Consider the following 16,167-nt stretch of genomic DNA (forward strand, 5'->3'; position numbering starts at 1 on the left):
AGCTCAGGGCAGCGGCTCCTCTATCAGGAGGCATCACGGGCTGCTCACACTGCAAGGTGTGTGCTTCTTGGGGTGAGGCTGTCGTTGCAATGGCCTTGGTTCCGTTGGGCTAAAGTGGGCTCTGCTGGGTCTCCAGTATGGAAGGAAATGTCAGAATAGCTTGGCAGTGACCCTGTTGCCCCCAGAGTTCTTATCCCCAGAGGGCCGAGGTGCCACGAATTCAAAAGCCACGTGGTGCTTGACCCGGCCCTTGCTCTTGCTCCAGAGGGCAATCAGGCCAAAGCAGAGGGTCACCGAGGTGAGGAAGGGGAGGAAGCCCACGGCCAGCACCATAGCCACACCCCTGCTGTCCAGAAAGAAAGGCCCCGGGATCCCGGGCATGGTGATGTTGGAGTCCAAGAGAGTGCCATTTGGTGGGTCTACCTGGATTACTTCTAACCAGGTCCTCAGGGAGTCATTCCCAGCGACATTGCTGACTACGCAGACGTAGGCCCCTCTGTCCCGCAGCTGCACTGAGCGGATCTCCAACGTCCCATCCTCCAAGACCCTTACTCTGCCAGCCCTGCCCAGCCACGCCCCCCGAGGCCGCATCCAGGACACAGTTGGGGCTGGGTCTCCATCTCCAGAGCAAGAGAAAACAGCCTGTCCCCCCTCCTCAGCAATGACCCATCGGGGCCCTGACTTTCGGATCAGGGCTGGTTTGCAAGTGAAATGTCCCGGAGGCAGGATGTCTGAAAACTCCCTTAGGCTCTTCCCCTGGACATGCTGGGGTCCAGCGCAGGCCGGAGGGGATGTGCCAAAGTCCAGGCGGCGGCGGAGCCGGAGCAGCCAAAGGAGACGGCAGTCACAGGTCAGGGGGTTGCCGGACAGCCTCAGGGTGACCAGTTTGTCTGGAGAGTGGAAGGCTGTCTCCTCTAGCGTCTGAAGAGCGTTGTCTGCCACATCCAGCAGGTGGAAGGCAGTCAAGCCATGGAAGGCGTGGGCAGCGATGGAGGTGAGGCAGGCCCCTGACAGCCGGAGCTCCTGGAGCCTCACCAGGGGGCTGAGCCCTCGGGCTGGGATGGCCGAGATGGGATTCTGGGATAGATCCAGGACTCGGAGGAAGTTCAGGTGGTGCAGTGCTTGCAAGGGCACGGAGCTCAGGTTGCAGCGTGTGATGGCCAGGCTGCTCAGATTGAGCCCGGCCAGGCTCCCAGGCTCCAGAACCTCCAGAGATGGCCAGTGGTGGATCTCCAGCTCCCTTAGCTGCCCCAGACCCCGCAGGGCCCCAGGCGGTAATCTCTCAATGTCCAGGTCTCGAAGCCTGAGTGCCGCCAGCGCTGGGAGCTGGGCGAGGGCTGGGCCAGGCACCGTGCTGAGATTGCAGCGCTCCAAGGAGAGCGCGCTTAGTTTGGTCAGGCCTGCGAAGGCCCCCGGAGCTACGAACACCAGGTGATTGTCCCCAACCTCCAGCCGCTGGAGGCTGCCTAGCTCCCCAAAGGCTCCATCTAGGAACAGCACAATCTGGTTGAGGCGGAGGTCCAGCAGTGTGAGGGAAGACAGGCCTGAGAAGACCCCCGGCCCCACAATTCGGAGCCGATTGCCCTGTAACCTCAGGGTGAGCAGACTCTGTAGGCCATGGAAGGCACCAGGCTCAAGGGTGGAGAGCTGGTTGTGGCTGAGGTCCAGTTCCCGGAGCAGGCCCAGTCGCGAGAGCATGCCTCTTTGAAGTCCCCACAGGCGGTTCCCACTCAGGTCCAGGAGCTCTGTGTCCAGCGGAAGCCCCCCGGGGACAGCCTCCAGTCTCCGGTGGTCACAGAGGACTGCCCGGGGCTGGGAGGTGCAGTCACACACGGCCGGACAGCTCCCGCTGCCCCCTGTGGACACGAGGAGCAGGCAGAGGAGTGCGGGCCACGGGGGCCGGGCCTGCTGTGGCGCTGGGCTTGTGTCCATCCCCCGAGTCCTGGAACAGATGATGACACGGGCCCTCTTTGAAAAGCAACTTCAGATGGCGGGGGTCCTGGGCCTCCCCCGGGCCCTCCTTAGAGGGGAGAGAAAGTTTTCTATGCTTCAATTTTTATGTTTTGTTTTTGGCGTTACTGGCAAGTTGGGGCACAGACTCAGGAAGACATCTGCTTCACCACCTCCCTGGGGTTTCCTAGGGCTCCTCCTGGGGAAAATCTCTCCTTTCCTTTCCCTCTCAGACCTGGTGAAATGGTCATGTGTCTACCTCTTATGGAACTGCAGGCAAGCTGGTTTCTGAGGTGGAAGGTTTAAGTCAATGGGACAGTATAGCAGAGAAGTTATTATGAGTCATCCTGTAAAGCGTGTGTGTGTGTGTGTGTGTGTGTGTGTGTGTGTGTGTGTGCCAAAAATACCTCAGGTCTTATTTCTCTGCTATCTTCTCTCCTCAATCTCTGCTTTGTTCCTCTTGTCCCATTCTTTTATTTTAATTTTTTTCTGATTTATTTTATGTATTTATTTTTATTAGAGAGAGGGACAGAGAGAGAAAAAGAGAGAATGGGCATGCCAGGGCCTCTAGCCACTACAAATGAACTCCAGATGCATGTGCCACCATGTGCATCTGGTTTACGTGGGACCTGGAGAATCAAACCTGGGTCCTTATGCTTCACAGGAAAGCACTTGAGCCACTGAGCCATCTCTCCAGCCCCTCGCGCCCCATTCTTGTTTTCCCATATGTTGTGCCCACAGCTCTGCCTAAGGCTCAGGGCGCTCTCACCCTTGGCTGAGTGGAGAGAGGTCCTCACATTGCCTAAGTCATCTGAGGTTAGGGAACATGCAGACCCTCACCTCTGCCCTCCTCCAGCCTGGCCCAGGGCCTGAACCTTGGACCAGCAGCCCCTCACCCACCACCAAAAAAAAAAAAAAAAATCAACAAAATGCCTGTGTGGGTGATAGCTGTACATTAGCCATGGAGCAGGGTAGAGGAGCCCTTGATGGGAGAGATTGGGCATCCTTTACAAGAGCCTCAAGGGTGGCACATCTTCCTTTACAGATAGGGTTGGGGTGTGGGAACAATCCAAAAGGTACCCAACTTTTCAGTTCTGGTTCTTGGGGGGGGGTTCTTCGTCTTGGACCTCTACTAGATCTCTTCCTTTCTGGTGTTTTGGGTGCATCTGAGGGAGAGTTCCTGCCCCACTTTGGCTAGAGCTGCCCGAGAAGACACAGGAGTGGCCTGTGATCCAGGCAGACATGGGCCAGGCAGGAAAGCTGGCATCTAAGCAGACGCCATGGGTCGGGAGAAGGAAAGCCCTTGGCTCACACAAGGAACACCTGGGCTATACAAAGTGGTTGTCTGGATACCCGGGGGCTGGGTAAGATCAGGGTGGTGGCTCTGGTGACCACTGCAGGCTGGATAAGGTGGCAGAGATGGAGAGCTCTTTAGTGTTGGGCCCTTTTCCTTGTCCTGCCAATACAATAGAGACCTCAGAAGAAAGGGGTGGGGTCCTAGAGTTGGCAAGAGAGGGTTAGCAGCAAGAGCAGACTGAGGATCCCGGAGGAGGCATGGTGGTCTTGGGTCCTATCAACTCCGGGCGCTGGGGCTTCAGGCTTTCTGGGCCCTACGGGTTAGCATTCTGCTACGTGGCACACTTCCTTCCAGACGGGGCACAGGGGAGGCAGTTTAGAGGATGGCATGACTTCCCCTTCCTTCACATTCATTCTCCTGCGGGAGGACCATCCTGGAGCCTGTCCCCCAGCTGCTTCAGAGGACTGTAGCAGTTGAGAAACTAAACTAAAGGAGTCCAGTCCTCAGTCATCTTCCCCAGCCCAAATCCCTCACAAGAGTAGAGGGTGAGGGATGCAGGACACTCCTGAAGTGACTTGGGGGAGGAGAGAAAGAGTGGCAAAGGGCAGAGGCTGCTGAGTCCTTCCCGGTCCTGGCCTAACAGGTATTTCTGGCAACCTCAGAGTCCCTGGCGTCCCCCTGACAGCTAGCTCTTCATTCATCCTCGCCACCGCTGCGGCTCCCGCCCTCCCTCCTGCTCTGCGCCCAGCACAAGTGCACTGGAGCATGTCGCCCGGCTGCCCTCCTTCCTGTGCCCACGAGCTTCTTCCTATTCCTGAGCAAGCCGGGCCAGGGGCTGGGGAGAGCTGGGGGCTCAGGTCTCTCGGTTTATAAGGTGGCTAATTTAATCACAGACTTCTGTTACTCTCCCCCGCAGCTGGAGGACCAGCTTCTGGCCACTTTGCAAGAAGAGAGAGGTGTCACAAAACCTTTTACCCCCTTCAGTGGGGTTGGGGTCTAGGGCGTCACCCCTCCCCCCTTGGGAACAGGTAGTTTTCTTCTGTCCTCTTAAGTGGTAGTCCAGAAACACACATGCACAAAACCGTTTAAACACGCACCGAGTTGAGGCATGGGGGCCTGCATGGGTAGGGGGCTCCTGGGAGAGAGATTTCTGGAATAACCGTGACAGGGGTACAACCCTTGTCAGAGGGATGAAGTCCTGGATCCTTCCACCAGGGACGCCTGGGACAGTTCAGTTTCCTTTCGGAGTTGGGTGAGGCCAGGATGAATGGATGGCGGGAGGTGGGCGGGCAGCAAACCCCCTTTCACGGACAGGCACACTAGTGTGGCCTTATCTCCGAGAACGCTCCGGGAAAGGGCAGCCGACACTTCCCCGCACGGAGGGTTGGCGGCACTTACCAGAGAAGCTGGAGGGTGGCATCAAGTGGGGCACTGCATCTGTCCAGGGCCGCGGTCTGTCCCACTCGAGCTGCCCCTGGCGCCCGGGTACCTCCCCTGTGCACCCTCCCTCCCCGGCAGCGTGCGCAGAGCCAGCGGGCTGCTGCCGCCGCCGCTGCGGCCAGCCGCTGCTGCCAAGACGAGAGAGCGGAGAGCCAGGAAGCATTTGTTTCTTTCTTTCTTTCTTTCTTTCTTTTTTTTTTTTCCTCGCTTTTAAAACCAGACAAGAATGAATCTGCAGCAACCCTGTTGGCGCAAAATAAATAAATAAAGCGACCGGGGAAGGCTGCTGCCAGTGCGTCTGAGCAGGATGGGGAAGCGAAGCAGCAAGGCTGTGGGCTGGGGAAGGGCCTGCGGGGGGCTTGAAAGAGTCCTTCTGACCTGCCCACTGCTCCTGGGGACCAGCCACCTTCCCCAGCAGCATCCTTTGCTCTCTCAAATGCAGGGCAATTCTGTGCCACCTCTACGGCTCCATAGGTGCCATTTGTGGGGAAAGTTGTCAATCCACAATATTCCCCCCCACACACACCCCGGCCCCGCCAGCTTAGTTTGATGCTCCCTCCAGGGCAAGAATCTGAGGGTCAGTTCACAGGTCTCCCTTAGGGACTGCTCAGCCTGGGGGTGGGGGGGAGGGACTCAGAGGGACTAGGATTCTTATAAAATCAATGGATTGCTTACTCAACTCAGGAGCAAGACTTCAGAGCAAGAATATCAACAGCTGGAGGCTGGAGAGATTGCATAGTGGTTAAGGTGCTTCCCTGTGAAGCCTAAGAACACAGGATCGATTCCCCAATACCTAGGTAAGCCAGATGTACAAGGTGGCACATGCCTCTGGAGTTTGTTTGCAGTGGTTGGAGGCCCTGGCACACCCATTCTCTCTCTCTCTCTCTCTATCTGCCTCTTCTTCTCTCCCTCTCCCTTTCTCTCTCAGATAAATAAAATATGTTAAAAAAAAAAAAAGTATCAACAGTCACATCCAAGGGTCCCTCCATGGTGGCACATGCCTTTAATCCCAGCACTAGGGATGCAGAGGTAGGAGGATCGTTGTGAGTTCAAGGCCACCCTGAGACTACATAATGAATTCCAGGGATCAGCCTGGGCTACAGTGAAACTCTACCTTGAGAAACAACAACAAGAAAAGGTCCCTCCACCCAACACACACACAATGACATTACTTCTAGCCTTTAAAATAATTTTACAAAGAATGGCACAAACTGGAGTTTAGGATTACTTAGCTAAGCCCCTCCCTTGAGAGGAAAAGCAATCCCCTTTCCCTGTCATGGGGTGCTTAGCCCTCCTCGGTGGGTCCACAATTTCTCATTCAGCAGAGAGAAGTTCTGGAGCAAGATCACAGGGCAGAGTCAAGTCCCTGCCACCTTCCTGGGCTCCTCATGCTGGAGCTGGTGGCGCTCAAGTTGCCCACAAGGGAATGATACTGCCTTCCTATCTTTTATTTTATTTTTTGAGGTAGGGTCTCACTCTAGCTCAGGCTGACCTGGAATTCTCCACTAAGTAGTCTCAGGCTGGGATTAAAGGCGTGCGGCACCACACCTGGCTTCCGGATTCTATTTTTTGATTTTTCGAGGTAGGGTCTCGCTCTAGCCCAGGCTGACCTGGAATTAACTATGTAGTCTCAGGCTGGCCTCGAACTCATGGCGATCCACCTACCTCTGCCTCCCGAGTGCTGGGACTAAAGGTGAGCGCCACCACGCCCGGCTCTGCCTCCCTTTCTTATAGAGGGAGCAGGGCAAGAGGTCAAGGCCAAGGGCATCATCTCAGGGTCTGCCCTTGGCTTTCTGGCTGAGCAAGATCCTTCGCGTCTCTTGGTGGAGGAGGGGGTGGCTCTCGTGACAGAAGACAAGTAGAACTGGGATGGACATCCGGGCATAAGACTGGGTGGGCAGAGCACTGTGGAGGGTTTTGGAGTTTTGTAGACTGGGACTCTTTATTATTTTCTTTCTTTCTTTTAATTTATCAAGGTAGGAGCTTACTCTAGTCTAGGCTGACCTGGAATTCACTATGGAGTCTCAGGGTGGCCTCGAACTCATGGCTGCTCTCCTACCTCTGCCTCCCGAGTGCTGGGATTAAACGCGTGCGCCACCAGTGGGACACTTTCTTAAGGGCCTCAGGCTTCTCTGAGTTTGTGGCCTCAAGGAGGGGATCATGTCAGGCGAAACACACCTATGTAACTGCAATATTGTAGGCTGTGTTGGCATTTTCACCTATATGTGGATGAGTGTCCCTGGTCAGATGTGCTAGCTACCAAGGTCAACTTCTTAAAGTGCATCTAAGATGTTTGCATTCTAATTGTATTTTGTCTTTGATGATCTCGGCCTCCATTGTACCTTCTCACCACACCCAAGCCACACACAAAAAGATAATTATCCTGCCCTTAGCCCCCCACCCCATCCTTACCCTCCACATATCCAAGTGTTTTTAGACCCCAGGGAAAGGGCAGGATGTCCAATAACAACTTCTTTGCTGAACGGAGAAGGCAGAAAGTCTAAGGGTCCAGGTTTCTGTATGTACAGGTCCTTCTGGGCTCTCGCTGTCCATCTCTGACCTTGAGCTTGACCTGTCCACAAGCCAGTGCCCATAGGGAGACACATGAGGTATTTCAATGATGTTCTTAGATTCTAAGCCTAGAATTTGAGTTCTCTTCATGTCAAACGCCCAGAATCTTTTTTTCTTTTCTTTTCTTTCTTTTTCTTTGAGGTGCGGTCTCACTCTAGCCCAGGCTGACCTGGAATTCACTCTGTAGTCTCAGGGTGGCCTCGAACTCACAGCGATCCTCCTACCTCTGCCTCCCGAGTGCTGGGATGAAAGGCGTGCACCACCACGCCCGGCTTTATTTTATTTATTTGCTTTTTTTGAGGGCACTTTGGTTGTCCTAGAAGTCCTCATGTCCTACCCACTTCACACACCTCGCAGAAGCCAGTGTTGAAGGCAGGGGACATGAATGAAACAGAGCAAGGTTTTTCTCCATCATCACCTTCTGGCTACCGTCCCCAGTGCCAGGTCAGCCTGGGTGCAGAAACCTAGCCCCCGTGTTTGTTCGCTTCTAGGCATCAGGTAGTTACAACCCTCCATGGGGCACAGGGAAGGGAGAGGCCGAAGGGCAAGGGCTCCAGGAGTTGGGCTGGCAGGCTGAAGGGACTGGAAAGACAGCCCTCCTCCGGGTCACTTGGACAGCCCCTCAGGGGCCTCGATTTCCGTACTGAAGAGCTCCTTGTAGAGCGGAGGGAAAGCAGCTTGGACCACGACAGGGTGCAGGTGCTGGAAGATCCGCAGCTTCTCCACGTGCTGGTTGCACAGGCTCCGGAGCTTCCCTTTGGGTGGCAGCTGGGGACGTGGCAAAGGGGGGAGAAAGGTTAGTGTCGCAGGGCTCTTCCCCAAGCACACACAACATAAACCTCCTGAGTACCCGCCATGCACTTGGCACTTTGGATCAGCCAACTTCCATGGGTATGTATGTGTTCAGAAAACTGAAGTCAAGCCCGGCGTGGTGGCCTTTCATCCCAGCACTCGGGAGGCAGAGGTAGGAGGATCGCCGTGAGTTCGAGGCCATCCTGAGACTCCACGGTGAATTCCAGGTCAGCCGGGGCTAGAGCGAGACCCTACCTCGAAACAAAACAAGCAAAACAAACCAAGAACTGAAGGTAAGTGAGGGCTGATGTGAGGCAAGTGAAATGATTTCTGGGTACAGCTCAACGTCACTTCTGGCTCCTCAGCACTGGTTCCACGTCCAACAGAGCACGGGCCCACTGGAATGATGGCTCCTGCTTGCCTGGCCGCTTGCCTGGCCCTTTGCCCATGCCACTCTTTTCAGCTAGAATGCCTCAGTGAGTCTCCTTTGCTTGGTTAATTCTTACCTTCAAGTGCCATCTCCTCTGGGAATACCCCCACTGCTGGGGACTTCCTTTGGTCTAGTATTTGCCATCTTGTAGAATAAGTACCCCGTTTACCCATCCTGCGTGTACCCTCCTTAAGGAATGGCCATCTGTTTGCTTCTTGCTCTGCATGCTATGTTCCTGTTATAATACTTGGCACGAACTCTTAATAAGTCTTTGTTTGAACTAAAAAGACTGCCAGCCCTCAACCAAAGGGGGAAATCAAGAAGGAGCAGAAATGCCATGCCGGGCGTGGTGGCGCACACTTTTAATCCCGGCACTCGGGAGGCAGAGGTAGGAGGATTGCAGCAAGTTCGAGGCCGCCCTGAGACTCCATAGTGAATTCTAGGCCAGCCTGGGCTAGAGTGAGACCCTACCTTGAAAAACCACAAAGAAAAAAAAAAAAAAAAAGATACAGAAAGCGCACAAGGGACAGACTGAAAATGCCATGTTCCCCTTGCAACTTCCTGCATAGTGCTCATTGCCTCCTTCCTCTAACTCTGATCAGTAGTAGGAAAAAAATTTAAAAAAAGCAGCCAGTGTGGTGACCACTTCATCTCTCTCTCTCTCTCTCTCTCTCTCTTTTTGAGGCAAGAACAACAGACTGGCTTTTTTTTTTTTTTAAACGAGAGAGAGGGAGGGAGAGAATTGTTGCACCAGGGCCTCCAGCCATTGTAATTAAACTCCAGATACGTGTGCCACTTTGTGTGTCTGGCTTATGTGGGATCTGGGGAGTCAAACATGGATCCTTAGGCATTGCAGGCAAGTGTCTTAATTGCTAAGCCATCTCTCCAGCCCTACTTCACCTCTCTTGAATTCATTATCTTGTTGTGTCTACTACTTTTGAGTTTGTTTGGATTACTACAATAGCTTCACCCATTCATTAAAAATTTGTAAATTGGCCGGGCATGGTGGCTCATGTCTTTAATCCTAACACTTGGGAGGCAGAGGTAGGAGGATTGCTGGGAATTCAAGACCACCCTGAGACTACAGAGTGAATTCCAGGTCAGCCTAGGCTACAGTAAGACCATACCTCGAAAAATATATATATATTTTATTTTATAAAGATGAATTCATTAGCTGGGCATGGTGGCACATACCTTTAATCCTAGCACTCAGGAGGCAGAGGTAGGAGGATCGCCATGAGTTCAGGCCACCCTGAGACTACATAGTTAATTACAGGTCAGATTGGACCAGAGTGAGACTCTACCTCAAAAAAAAAAAAAAAAAATTCATTGAGAAACTTTATAAATCTAAATGAGGCAGAGCTGGGAGATGGTCATAAAAGTGCTTGCTTTTGCAAGCATGAGGACCTGAGTTCAATCCTTAGCACCCACATAAAAAGCCAGGCCTAGCCACACATGCCTGTAGTCACAGCACTGAGTGGGGGGAAGACAGGAGGATCAGCGGGGTTTCCCTGTCAGCAGGTCAAACTAAAACGTGGCAAACTCCAGGTTCAGGAAGAGACGCTGTCTCAGGTAAGTAACTCAGAAGAGCAATCGAGAAGGACACCTGACAGCTGCCTCTGCACGCATGTGCACACATGCACACATACCTGTACACAACACAACACAACACACACACACACACCATACATGCTATACCTCCCCCCCAAAAAATCTAGGTATGATGCTATCATGGGCTCTGGTGTTAGACCAGTGAACAAAACGGTTTTTTTTTGTTTGCTTGTTTTTGTTTTTCAAGGTAGGGTCTCACTGTAGCCCAGGCTGATATGCAATTCACTATGTAGTCTCAAGGTAACCTCGAACTCAAGGCGATCTTGCTACCTCTGCCTCCCCAGTGCTGGGACTAAAGGCAGGCGCACCACACCCGGCAAAACTTCTATTATTTATTTGAGAGAGAGAAAGAAGGGGAGAGAGAGAGAGAGAATGGGCACCCCAGGGCCTCCAGCCACTGCAAACGAACTCTAGATGCATATGCCACCTTGTGCATCTGGCTAACATGGGTACTGGGGAATCGAATTGAACCGAGGTCCTTTGGCTTTGCAGGCAAGCACTTTAACCACCAAGCTACCTCTCCAGCCCCCAAAATTCTATTTTTAGTAAATAAACATACATAGTAGCCAGAGATCCCCCCCAAATAAGGGATGAACTATGTGTTGCATGACAACATTTTGGGAAACTGTGAACCTGGAATGCTATGGTGGTCTTAAAAAGCTACCACAAACCCTGTCTCAAGGTGGAAGGCAAGGGCTGACATCCAAGGTTGTCCTCTGATGTCCCCATGGCATCATGTCATACATGTGTCCACACTCACCCAGCCACACACATAATCACATCACACACTCAAAAAAAAAAAAAAGCACCCTTGTGGGGCTGCAGAGATGGCTTTGCGGTTAAGTACTTGCCTGGGAAGCCTAAGGACCTTGATTCGAGGCTCGATTCTCCAGGACCCACATAAGCAAGATGCGCAAGGTGGCTCATGTGTCTGGAGTTGGTTTGCAGTGGCTGGAGGCCCTGGCGCGCCCATTCTCCCTCTCTCGCTCTATCTGCCTCTTTCTCTCCCTCTGTTGCTCTCAAATAATTAAACAAAAACACCCTTGTGTCTCCACAGCCTTGTTCTCTTGTTTGATAACACCTTTTCTCTTTTATTATTACTACTACTATTATTATTACTGTTTGTTTTTTGAGGTAGGATCTCACTCTCAGGCTGACCTGGAATTCACTATGTAGTCTCAGGGTGGCCTCGATCTCACAGCGATCCTCCTACCTCTGCCTCCCAAGTGCTGGGATTAAAGGCGTGCGCCACCACACCTGATACAAATAATTTTCCAGGGATGGAGGAATGGCTTAGCAGTTAAAGTGTTTGTCTGCAAAGCCAAAGGACCCAAATTCAATTCCCCAGGACCCACATAAGCCAGATGCACCAGGGGACACACGCATCTGGAGTTCGTTTGCAGTGACTGGAGGCCCTGGCGCACCCATTCTCTCTCTCTCTCTCCCTCTTTCTCTGTAAAATAAATAAAAATAAAATATTGAAAATATTTTTCCAAGCAAAGAAGCAACATACAGAATGGGGAAAAGTCTTTGCCAGCTATACATCTGATAGAGGATTAATATCTAGGATATACAAAGAACTCCAAACATTAAATAATAAGAAATCAAACAAGCCAATTAAAAAATGGGCTATGGAACTAAATAGAGAGTTCTCAAAAGAAGAAATACAAATGGCATATAAGCATCTAAAAAAATGTTCTACATCCCTAGTCATCAAGGAAATGCAGATTAAAACTATGTTGAGATTCCATCTCACTCCTATCAGATTGGCTACCATCATGAAAACAAATGACCATAAATGTTGGTGAGGATGTGGAAAAAGAGGAACACTTCTTACACTGTTGGTGGGAATGCAATCTGGTCCAGCCATTATGAAAATCAGTGTGGAGGTTCCTAAGACAGCTAAAAATAGATCTACCATATGACCCAGCTATAGCACTCCTAGGCATATATCCTAAGGACTCATCTCATTTCCTTAGAAGTACATGCTCTACCATGTTTATTACTGCTCAATTCACAATAGCTGGGAAATGGAACCAGCCTAGATGTCCCTCAACTGATGAATGGATAATGAAGATATGGCACATTTATACAATGGAGTTCTACTCAGTGGTAAAGAAAGATGAAGTTATGAAATTTGAAGGAAAATGGATGGATCTGGAAAGGATTATACTAAGTGAGGTAACCCAGGCCCAGAAAGCCAAGCGTCGCATGTTCTCTCATATGTGGATCCTAGCTACAGATGACTGGGCTTCTGTGTGAGGAGGAAAAAACTCAGTAGCAGAGGCCAGTAAGATAGAAAGGAGATATAAAGGGAATAGAAAGGAAGGGAGGGGGTACTTAATAGGATGGTATTGTATATATGTAAGTAGAAGAATAGATTAATGGGGGTAAAAAGGCCCAAAATGAGGTCTGGGGAAGAGACTGAGTAAAGGAAAGGTGGAGGGACAGCTAATCAAAATCAATGAGGATATAAATAAAACATATGTAATCCTACTTTTTTGGACAATGGAACACTTAGGAGCCGTAGATTATTGCTAGAAATTTTTCAGTGCCAGGAATGGGATATCTTCCAGTGAGCTGTTGGCCAGGGAGGTCCCTAATGCCCCCAAAACATTATAGTCCATTGCCGAGGCCCTTGGTTTCCCACCAGGAATAGATGGTAAGACCCTATTGCTGAAGACTCCATATACTTGGGCTTCAAGGCCACTGAGAAATCTTGCTGGAGCTGAGCTAATAACCTCCTGCATGTAGACCAGCTGACAGAAAGCTGGAAGAAGCCATTCTGCATGCAGTTCAATGAGAGAGAGAGAAATCACCAGTGAAAATACTCAGCAGTGGACACTGCAAGCCTTATAATTGGCCAGCCAGACCAAATGAGCCAACGGGTGCAATAGTGGCTCATCTGTTATGGGGGATGCCAACTGCCCTCTAATTGGACTGCAGGCCCACTCCATGAGAAGGGAACACATCCCTGATACTGAAAACTTAAAACAGGGGTAGTCATGAGCCTTACGGGTGTAACGTCTGCTGTTGTTTGGCCAAATGTATATACTATGCTTATCAAACTGCCCAGTAAGCATTTCTGTTAATGTTCACACCCTTATATTAATGCTACTCTCACTTTTGGTTGAGAATCATCTCTTTTTAGGTGGCAGTGACCTTGGGACAACTCAGAAGGTATCATGGTGATGGAAAGAAATGATTGCAGTGCTCAGTACTGCAGTATCTGATTCACACCTTCCAAGGCTCAGGGTCTAATGCAGAAGAGGTGGCGGAAAGAATGTAAGAGTCAAAGGAAGGGCAGGACTCCATACAATATGCTCCCTCCAGACACAAAATGGCCTGGATATCCATGGCCTCACAGTGCCTGACACTACCTGCATAAGACCATCATAAGAGGAGGAAAAGATCAAGACATCAAATGTAAAAGACTCATTGAGATGGTATGAGGGAGAGTGGAGTTTCAAAGGGGTAAGTGGGGGGAGGGAGGGTATTACCATGGGGTATTTTTTATAATCATAGAAGTTGTTAGTAATAAATTTTTTTTAAATTTTTTTCTAGCCGGGCGTGGTGGCACATGCCTTTAATCCCAGCCCTCGGGAGGCAGAGATAGGAGGATCACCATGAGTTCAAGGACACCCTGAGACTACATAGTGAATTCTAGGTCAGCCTGGGCTACAGCGAGACCCTACCTTGAAAAAAAATTTTTTTTTCCAAAAGCTTTTTTTTTTTTTTTGAGACAGTCTCATGTAGTCCAAGATGGACTCTTAACTTGCTATGTAGCCAAGGATGACCTTGAATTCTTGCTACTCCTAAATGGTGGCGTAATTAATGATGTGTGCCATCATACCTGGCTTCCAAAGATTTTATAATAATACATTTAGGGGCCCAGGGATATAGTGGAAAAATCACTGGAATTAAGATTTGCATTTATCGGGCTGGTGAGATGGCTTAGCGGTTAAGATGGTTGCCTGCAAAGCCAAAGGACCCGGGTTTGATTCTCCAGGACCCACGTAAACCAGATGCACAAGGTGGCACATGCATCTGGTGTTCGTTTGCAATAGCTGAAGGCTCTGGTATGCCCATTCTCTCTCTATCCCTATCTGCCTCTCTCTGAAATAAGTAAATATGATTTTTTGTTTTTGCATTTATCAGCTGGGTGTGGTGGAGCATGCCTTTAATCCCAGAACTCAGGAGGCAGAGATGGGAGCATTACTGAGAGTTTGGGGCCACCTTGAGACTACATAGTGAATTCCAGGTCAGCCTTGACTAAAATAATACCCTACCTCAAAAAAAAAAAAAAATTGAGCCGGGCATGGTGGTGGTGCACACCTTTAATTCCAGCACTCAGGAGGCAGAGGTAGGAAGATCACTGTGAATTTGAGGGCACCTTGATAATACAGAGTGAATTCCAGGTCAGCCTGGACTAGAATGAGACCCAACCTCAAAAAACCAAAGAAAAAAAAATTGCATTTATCAATCAATGCAAGTCACTGATGTCTCTTTCCCGCTACAAGGAGTATTAACACCCGTCCTATGACCTGGCTTTCCACGAGGACGAGAGAACCTACCCGCCAATTTCATCATTAAGTTGTCACACACCACTTTCTGTCTATATTAAGATCCTCCTTATACCAAATGAAAGGATCTTAGTGGAGGCAAGAATCGCATCTCGGTATCTTTCCACAGTGCCTTGTACAAGCAGATGCTGGGTAAGTGTTGGCTATATTAAACCAAATTGCTCCCTGGAGATCCCTTCTGATTCTAGGCTCTCTAACTTTCCATAGAACTTTCCGTAGAAAAGTGACTGCTCATCCCCACAGACCCAGCTGCTGCTGTCTGCACGCCCTCCGACACAACTCGACCCTCCAGCCCACCCCCTCCTCTGTTCCCGCAGACCTTGGCCCACATGTCACAGAGCTGGCACCGGGCCAGGCCTCTTCTGTGCCAGGGGTTGCTTCCTACCTTGGCCAGAAGGCCTTGGCGATGAGTCTTGCAGAGCTGATGGTGAAAGGCCAGCTCCAGATTGTTCTGCAGCTGTTCTACTTTCCTCTTCTCCTGGAGCCCAGGCCGGTCTGAAGGAAGGGGGAGACCAGAGAGAACCCAAATAACACGGACAGGTCACTTCCAGCATAGCACGCCTTGTATCTTTCTTTTTTTTTTTTTTAATTTACTTGTTTATTTTTATTTATTTATTTATTTATTTGAGAGAGAAAGAGGGAGAGAGAGAGAGAATAGCCACACCAGGGTCTCCAGCCACTGCATACGAACTCCAGATGCATGCGCCCCCTTGTGTGTCTGGTTAATGTGGGTCCTGGGAAATCGAACCTTGAACTGGGGTCCTTAAGGCTTCACAGGCAAGCACTTAACCGCCAAGCCATCTATCTCTCCAGCCCAACATCTTGTATCTTTTTGGACACCTGTGCTAGAGAGGTGGAGTGTGTGTGTGTGTGTGTGTGTGTGTGTGTGGTGTGTGTGTGTGTGTTACGTTTTTGGCTTTATAACTATAATAGCAAGCTCTGGGCCTGGATAGCTGTCTATAAGGAAAACTGGGGAGTAATGAAATAAAATCTCCTAACTCCAAGCTACTTTGTCCCTGGTAATCTGGCCTTTCATGTGGCCCACTCAATGTTACTCAGTGTTAGGTACTAGGGTTCTGCTATGAAGTTTGTGGGGGGCTGGGGGGATTGGGAGATAGCTCCCTCTACTACAAGGGTGGCTCCACATAGGTGATGGCTTTCCCGAAGCCATCCAGGCAGGCACCAAGGCCTGTGTGGTAGTTCGTAGCTCACTTCAATTCCCAAACCAACTTTTAAAATGTTTTTATTTATTTATTTATTTGAGACAGAAAGAGAGAGACAGAGAACATAAATGGGCATGCTAGAGCCTGTTGCTGCAAACAAACTCTAGACGCATGTGTCACTTTGGGTATCTGGCTTTGTGTGGGTACTGGCGAATCAAACCTGGGCTGGCAGACTTTGCAAGCAAACGCCTTTGACTACTGAGCAACCCCCTCACTTCCCACAAGCCAGCTTTTTGCTCTGCTTCCCTAACACAGCCTAAGTCATCTTTA

At 50.4% G+C, this 16,167-nt stretch overlaps 2 protein-coding genes across 2 annotated transcripts in view; both read right to left on the minus strand.

The window, feature by feature from the left end:
- Positions 1-150: 150 nt before the first annotated feature.
- On the minus strand, positions 151-1,942 carry Lingo4 (leucine rich repeat and Ig domain containing 4). Its single transcript, XM_004667167.2, has one exon. The coding sequence runs from the start codon at positions 1,930-1,932 to the stop codon at positions 151-153; it is 1,782 nt and encodes a 593-aa protein (XP_004667224.2). The 5' UTR covers positions 1,933-1,942.
- Positions 1,943-6,972: 5,030 nt separating this feature from the next.
- Positions 6,973-16,167, minus strand: part of Rorc (RAR related orphan receptor C) — a 39,469-nt gene continuing 30,274 nt past the window's right edge. Inside the window, exons 10-11 of the mRNA XM_045138589.1 lie at positions 15,060-15,169; positions 6,973-8,026 (exon numbers count right to left, since the gene is read on the minus strand). Of these exons, the coding sequence (XP_044994524.1) occupies positions 7,865-8,026; positions 15,060-15,169 (272 nt within the window). The 3' untranslated portion in view covers positions 6,973-7,864. The remainder of the gene's footprint in view (positions 8,027-15,059; positions 15,170-16,167) is intronic.

Source organism: Jaculus jaculus, chromosome 19 (assembly GCF_020740685.1).
Source record: "Jaculus jaculus isolate mJacJac1 chromosome 19, mJacJac1.mat.Y.cur, whole genome shotgun sequence".
Taxonomy (NCBI): domain Eukaryota; kingdom Metazoa; phylum Chordata; class Mammalia; order Rodentia; family Dipodidae; genus Jaculus; species Jaculus jaculus.

Excerpts from the sequence above, each read along its gene's own strand:
- Lingo4 (XM_004667167.2), bottom strand. The coding sequence starts at position 1,932 with ATGGACACAAGCCCAGCGCCACAGCAGGCCCGGCCCCCGTGGCCCGCA.